General features: G+C 60.8%; 1 protein-coding gene across 1 annotated transcript; it reads right to left on the minus strand.

The window, feature by feature from the left end:
* Positions 1-2,478: 2,478 nt before the first annotated feature.
* Positions 2,479-4,023, minus strand: DDIT4 (DNA damage inducible transcript 4). Its single transcript, XM_035537679.1, has 2 exons — positions 3,857-4,023; positions 2,479-3,645 (listed from the first exon to the last, which is right to left on the minus strand). Exons 1-2 carry the CDS (start codon positions 3,951-3,953, stop codon positions 3,152-3,154), a joined length of 591 nt encoding a protein of 196 aa, XP_035393572.1. The 5' UTR covers positions 3,954-4,023; the 3' UTR covers positions 2,479-3,151.
* Positions 4,024-7,267: the final 3,244 nt, after the last annotated feature.

A 7,267-nucleotide genomic window follows, 5' to 3' on the forward strand; every position in this document is an offset into this window, starting at 1 on the left:
TTTGTAGCCTCTCCCGGGTCGGTTGGAAGCCAGACCTGACTGCCAGCCGCTGTGCACGCACTGCTCTCCCTCCCAAATTTCGGCTCCTGCAGCTGAAGGGGTCAGCCCCAGCACCCTGCTGCGAATGGGGAGCTGGGAGATCGAATGGGGGGAGGCAAATTTCATGTTTTCCTCCCTATTTTCAGCACCCCAGTGAGCAATTTGGCCCCTTAAGGCCATTCCATTGAAAAGGCCCTGCTTTGGGTCTCTTTTCCCCAGTTCCCCAGCAGTGACCCAGCCAAAGTTCCCCCCTTCCGCCCAGCCCCACGCTCCCAAGGGCCGGGATTTCCTCTCGTTCCTTTTCCCCCTCCTTTGAAGCCGGGCTGCGAGGCTTTGATTTCCCCTCGCCGAGTTCCAGGCAGTGGCAGTGACTCAGTGCAAACAAACCCTGAGCCGCCGGACCCCTTGGTTCTGCCAGCGGGTGCCTCCGCGCCCTTAATGAGCTGCCGCTAACGAACCTGTGTTCTTGCCACCAGGAAGGGTGGCAGCTCCACAGCACGGCAGTTTTGGGGGGATTTTGCTGTGGTTTGGGCCCTGCCCAGGCTGGAGGAGCAAGAGCTACTCCAGGTTTTGGTGTGCTCAGTGGCTTTTGTGTGGGCAATTTGGGCTGCCCATTAGTTCCTTCCCCACTTCGTTAGCCTGATTGGGAAGGCAAGCTTTTAATTGGGGTGGCTCCCCCAGGGAGGGAGGCAGCAGGGGACAGCCAGCAGCACCCTGAGAGCATCCTCCTCCAGCAGGTAGGGAGTGAATGGGGCCCCGCTTCTGACACCATAATTTTTTTTTTTTAAGGTGAAATCAAGGTGTCTGTGGGTATTCCTGTATTCAACTCCTGGGCCTCGCCCACTTCACGGCTGCCCATGCCCTAGAACAATCCCAATTTTATTTATTTAAATAAATTCAGAGGTCTCCATCACTGAAGTGCCGCCTGGGTGCTGCAGAGGGGAGCCTGGTTTTGGCCGGCACCACAACCAGCCCCGCCGTGTCCTCGCGGGCCCCCAAACGCCCCTCTGCCTGCCCTGTCCCCATGGGGCAGCTAAATAAAGCCTCGCCGGGGCCTTCTGGCAACTTCCAGCTGCCCCAGGGACCTTGCTGCCCATCCGCCCCCCTCCCCGGGGATCACAGAAAGGCCATTTCGCTATAAATAGGAGCCACGGCTCAGCTACCGGGGCTGGATCTGTGCCTGGGATGTTTGGGGTGGCCGCGGGGCGTTTGGGGGACCCGGCGCAGATGGGTTTGGTTTTGTCAGGCTTTTTATTGAGTGTTCTGTGAAGCCCTGGGTCACTCCTTGTAATAGCAGCTCTGAGAAGTGACACCGAGTCCCCTGCGTGCGGCCAGGGGACGAGCTGGGGCTGGCACCGCGCGGGGTGAGCCCCTGGCGTGCTCAGGAGAGGGCGGTGTAAAAATACGTGTAAAAAAGCTAAAAATAGCTCTGAGCCACGCCGTGCCTCAGCAGCCAGGATGACGGTGACACCGCTGCCGGGGGAGCGACGTGCCTGCTCTGTCCCGTGACACCGGTGCGAAGGACTGCCAGTTCTGCAGCGCGCCTCGGCTGCTCCGTCTGGTTTTGGGGTTTGTGAGCTGGAGCACCTGCGTGAGGGATTTTTGGACCGTGCCACGGCCCGCCTGACCCCAAAAACGGGGCTGCCCTTGCATGGGGCTGGGGAGGAATGATCCCAGCTCATCAGTCCTTGGAAGCACCCAAATTTTGGGACCCGGAGGGGACAGATGCCCTCGCACAACCTGGCTTTTGGAGGTGAGCTGCTCCCGGTGGCATCCCCACAGCGTGCGTAGCCTCGGCTCCCGGTGCTTGGGGCCATCCCCTTCAGAAGCAGTGAGAATCTCCAGCAGTCAGCATCTGGTTGAAGAGGAAGGGAAAAAAAAAACCAAACAACCCTGAGCCAGAACCGACTCGCACTCAGAGGGAAGCGTGTAATTTCGTCTTTCAGCCTGGGTTTAGCCTCTGCACCTCACGCCTGACCCAGCGTGCCTGCTTTAATTACACTGCAGTGAAAGCCTCTTTTCTGAGTCGTTATAATTGCAGGCTGGCGTAATTGCACTCAGCAGTGTGGATGTGAGGAGGCTCAGGAGTGTTTTGAGGGAAGCACTGCCTGTGCAGACCAGTGCAGATTTGACAACCCCCCCCCCCCCCGACCTCCCCCCCTCACCACACCCCTTTTACCAGACACTCCTGTTTTTTTCCCAAATTTCCCCCCGGCCACTTCCTTGTGGCTGTGGGTGACGGGGTGCTGCCACCCAGGCCTGACTCAGCCCTGCCTGAGTCACAGCCCCGTGCCGAGGTGCACCAGGACGCCTGCCCCTTCCTCAAGGGGGGCTGCTGGGAGGGATTCCCACGGGTGCAGGGCACGAGGGGGGATTTGGGTCATCGGGGAGGCAGTTGCATCATCTGTCACAGTGCAGTGAAGACAGGGAGGCAGCAGGTTATCAATTAGACAGGTTTTATTAGAAAAGTAAAAAACAATTGCATAGGAAGTCTTGTACTTGAACATCAAGTGTATGAGTGTAAACTGTAATCAATGGAGCGCACAGGGTGTATTGGTGAGGGGTCCTGCCCTCCGTCCCCACAGCACCTTGCACGCCCCTCTCCCCCAGGCTCTCCTCCCTGTGTCACGGAGCCATGACACAGCTCCAGACCCCTCCTGCCACACCAGCAGCCCCAGCACAGCTGCCCAGGTGTCAGCAGGGGAGTTCTGTCTTTGATCCAGGCTTCACTCCGCTGTCACTCACTCCCACACACGCACCCTCCCCCAGAAACCCCATTGATTACAATCGTTGTTACAACAAAAAAAAAAATTAACCAGGAGGAGACCGCCTGCCCCCACAGCAGCCCCGCTGCCGAGCCCAGGAGTGCAGTCACCGCCATCATCCTACAATCACGGAAGTGTGAGGCAAGCACCGTACGGCCCCGCGCCCGCCTGGCAGGGGGGCTCCACAACCAGGGCCTCCCCTGCAGGGCCTCCGCCTGCCCCAGCTACATCCACCTACGCCCTACTCCAGCCTAACCTAAACTACTGCGGCCGCTGGGAGCCGCCACGCTCTAACCAGCTCGGTGAGTGTCAGCTCTTCCGAAGCACTTGGGTGAGCCGTGTCCCCTTCAGCACTCTTCGATGAGCAGCTGCTCGGAGCTGTACAGCTTCTTCTTGATGACCCTGAAGCCCGTGCTCAGCTTCAGGGACTGGCTGAAGCCCGGGGTGAACGCGGGCCCCGAGGCAAAGAGTCCCTGGATCTTGGGCCAGAGGCGCGAGTCCAGCCGCAGCACCAGGGTGAGCTGGAAGGTGGGCACCACAGCGGGGTCCACGGCGATGTGCCCCACGTCGTGGCAGGCCTTGCCGTGCTCCACGCAGAGGTCGAGGAGGGCCCCACGCAGCCCGCAGGGCTCGCTGCAGGCCAGACGCAGCAGCTCCGTCCTCACCTGCGCCACGAGCTGGGCCGGCATCAGGAGGCGCGAGCAGCGCTGGGCACCCAGCGGAGCCTTCCCCAGGGTGGCCTGCACCAGCTCCAGCAGCTCGGCGCACAGCACCTCGTCCTCGGGGTCGTGCAGCAGCAGGTCCAGGTCCGGCAGCGAGGCCTGGTCAGCGGAGTCGGGGTCTGCCGAGAAGAATGGGTCAGTACCAGGCAGCCTGAGGGGCTCCACGCGGCAATGCGAGGATGAACAGGGCAGTGTGGCGCTGCCCCCCCCCACACTGATCCCCTCAGGGCCTCTCCCCTCACCAGGGCCCAACCCCTCAGGGCCCTCCCGGCCCCTCAGAAACCCCCCGCGCCGCCTCACTGCCCCCTCCTCAGGGCTCCCGCCGCTCACCTCCCTCCGAGCCGGAGGCGCTGCCCAGCGACTCGCAGTCGGAGCTCTCCATGCGGCCCCTGTCGCCGCCCGCCAGCCGCTCCCACAGCCCGGCCATGACGAGGGCTTTAGCAGCGCCGCCGCCGCCGCCACACAGCCCTCCGCTTTCTCCCTCCCGCCGCACCGCTCTGAAGGGACGGCCGCCGCCGCAGCAGCTTATATAGACGTGGCGCGGCAGGCCACGCCCCCCGGCTGGCGCCCTCCGCCAATGGCAGTGCTGGGCACGTCCGCGGCGTCTCTCCTGCCCGGTGACAGCGGGCACGCACCGCCCCCCCCTGCCCCCTTTCCTCCCCCCCTCCCCTCCCCCCCCCCTCCCGGCCCCTCGCCTCAGGGCTCGGCCGCCTGCGGGCGCAGGTTCCCGTCGGGCGTCGGGTCCCGAAGTTTCCACAAAACTCGGTGTTTTCACGCATCTCCCCGCCCGCCCTCGCCTTCCTGGCCTCGGCAGGGCTCGGCCCCGTGCAGTCAGACCGGGTGCTGGGTCAGGGCTGGTGCCCCCGAGGCGGGGGGCTGCCATTTTGTGGCGCCCGGGGGCTCGGTGGAGAGGGCAGTGCCACTTGTCACAGCCAAAAAAACACTCCAAAATGCCCTAAAAAAGCTTTTTTACCACAGATTGTTTTGGTGTTTCCTTAGCAGTAGGGGTAAACACCCCCCAACTCTGTGCCCCCAGTGATTTGGGTGCTGTGTGTTTGCACCCCTGCAACAGCCCCGCTTTTTGGGGCAAAAACGAAGCAGCCCCAGCCCCAGCTGACAAAAATATGCACTGGTGTTTGTGCAGTGCCGTACGGTATGGCGAGACGGGCACATACGTGCCTGGAGACACTCAGATGGTGCTTGGGAGCTGGGTTTTAACAAAATTTACCTCATGGTTTTCCCCCCTCCTCGGTCCCAAGTTGCCTGTGCAAATGTTCGCCGAAAATAGATTGGGAACAAAATGGGGTCAAACTGGGGAAAATGGTAAACGAGTGGAAGAAAAAAAAGGATAACAGGGACCACATCTTGCTAAAAATAAGCTTGAATTCAAACACAGCGCTGAGCGTAAATATTTTTCTTTCTTTGGCATAACATCCCCCCCGTTTCTCTGCGACCCTCCTGCAGCAGAGCCCCAAAAACAGGGGTTTTGGGCCCAAAATCAGTTTTCCTACATCGTCAATCACGGTGCTTCCCCTCCCCGAAACCACCCGCGGTGGGGCCCGAGGGGCTCTGCAGCCCCTGTTCCTGCGGCGTGCACACGTAGCGGGGAGCGAGCCCGGCCAAGAGGCGCGGGACTGTTTGTGCAGAAACTTTCTGGACAGCCTGTTCCCGGCCTGCCGGGACCCCCCCGCCTCCTTCCCTCCCCGCCGAAGATTAGATTCGCTCCATCACGCTGCTCTGCTGCGCTGGAGGGGCCGGGCCCGGGGGAAGGCGATGCAAGGGGCTCGGCGAGTGCCTCGGCGCACGTCCACGGCGGGCGGTGGGCACGGATTTCTGCCCCGAGGGGAGCTGCAGCTACCCCTGTCCTTGCCAAGGTCCCAAAAAGTTGGGTTTAGGCAGATTTATGCTTTATTTCTGCATGCAGGATGGTGTGGAGGCGGGGAGGGGAAGGGCCGCGAGTGCCAAAAATCTGCTTGGGGACATGCAAGTGAAACATGGGCGTGCTGAGAGGGGGCACGGCGCATCCCCAGCCCCTCTGTCCATGTGTACACCCAAAATGCGACCCACGCAGCCTGGCCATGGTGGGTGCTCGCACCCCACGGCCAAGCCCTCCGTGCCGGGGCCGCACGCACGGCGTTGGGGTTTTGTCCCGGCGCGTGCCTTGGCTCCGGAGCGAGGCCCGGGGAGGGAGGCGGGCGCAGGGCTGCGCCGGTACATGGCGTTCTGCCCCCGGCACCCACAGGAAAACCAGCGAGCAGCCCTGAACGAGGCTCTTTGTTCGTATTTTTTTTTTTTTCCCTTTCCACTCCCCTCCCCGCCTCAACTTTTTGCTCCCTTCCCCCTCCGCTCCCAGCTGCGGCCAAGCCTCAAAATAATTTCAGAGCAGCTCGAGACCCCCCCCCCCCCCAGCTGTGGGCATGGTGCTACAAAACCCGGAGGAGAGGTTTGGTCATCCCCAAGCCCGCCCCACAGATGCATAAAGCAGAAATGGGGCTCTCCAGGAGTTTCCAAACCTGTGTTTGGAGCAGAGGGAGCTCTGCAGCAAGCCCTCCGGTTCTCTTGCTGCCTTACATAAAGTGTTTACCGAGCGGGAGGAGGGACGGACCGACAACATGTTTTTGCGTTTGTCATACTGTACACGATGAACTTTTCACTTCCTCTCAATAGCTCTCACACACACGCGTCTATTTTGGTGCTGTGCACATACAAACAAGCCATGTACGGCGGGGAGCTGGGGTTGTTCCTTGGGTTTGCTTGTTCCAGCCACAAGCCCAGCAAACACCAAGGAACAGCTGAAAAACATGGGGAGGGAGAAGGGAAAGGGGCTGTGTGGGGCTCTGGGGGGAAATCTCAGCCCCAGGGGGCTTGGGACCCTTTGTCAGGCACTGAACTAGGGAGATTTGGGTACCTGCGCTCAAACATTCACCTTCAGCACTCGGTGTGGAGTTGCAGCTCGGGGACCTGGCCTCAGCACCAGCCTGCTGCAGGCACCGATGCCCTGGCACCCCCGCAGCTGCAGGGGTGGAAAAGTTTAATTTCATGCAAGAAAAACCCGAAGTTTTTTTTTTTTCCATTTCCAACTCTGCTGATCGCAGCACGTAGGGTGGGCGAGGCTCAGCCCGAGCTCAGCTCGCGGCAGGTAGCGAGGGGAGCCGTGGGTGTCGCAGCTTGGCGATACGGAGGTGTTTTGGCCAAGGTGGGGTTGGGTGGCTGGGGGAACAGGATTGAAAATAGCTGGTTTGAAACAAACAAGCTGAGAATTGAAAAGCTCCCTTCTTTTCCAAAACCCACCCCATCTCAGATTGAGTTTGGAGCGCGAGTGTCATCAGTTAAATGGGTGACAGGTGAGGAGAGCTCAGGGCAGGAGCAGAGGCTGGGGAGGAAGCGTGGGACCCGTCCCGGCCGAGCTGCAGCGTTACGAACCAACGCCTGTAAGCGGTTTCAGAACCGGTAGGGCGAATTTGCACGGGTGCAGAGCTGCACCTTCGGGTCGGGGCTGGCTTTTGTGCGGCAGCGGGAGGCTGGGGCCGTGGCAGGGCAGCACAGTCCCCAAAACGGATCCTCGGATGAGGGTCATGCTGAGTAAGAGGAGGAAATCTGGCAAAGAGGGCACGGCCTTTGCTTGCACGGGCAGACAGGGGCTGGCCCTGCAGCGCTCTCCATCACATCCTGTACTGTTTTGTAGGGTTTTCTGTTACCTGTAATCTCAGTGCCTCTCTCTGAGCAATGAAAAGTTGGCTC

The sequence above is a fragment of the Cygnus atratus genome, chromosome 7, assembly GCF_013377495.2.
Source record: "Cygnus atratus isolate AKBS03 ecotype Queensland, Australia chromosome 7, CAtr_DNAZoo_HiC_assembly, whole genome shotgun sequence".
NCBI lineage: Eukaryota > Metazoa > Chordata > Aves > Anseriformes > Anatidae > Cygnus > Cygnus atratus.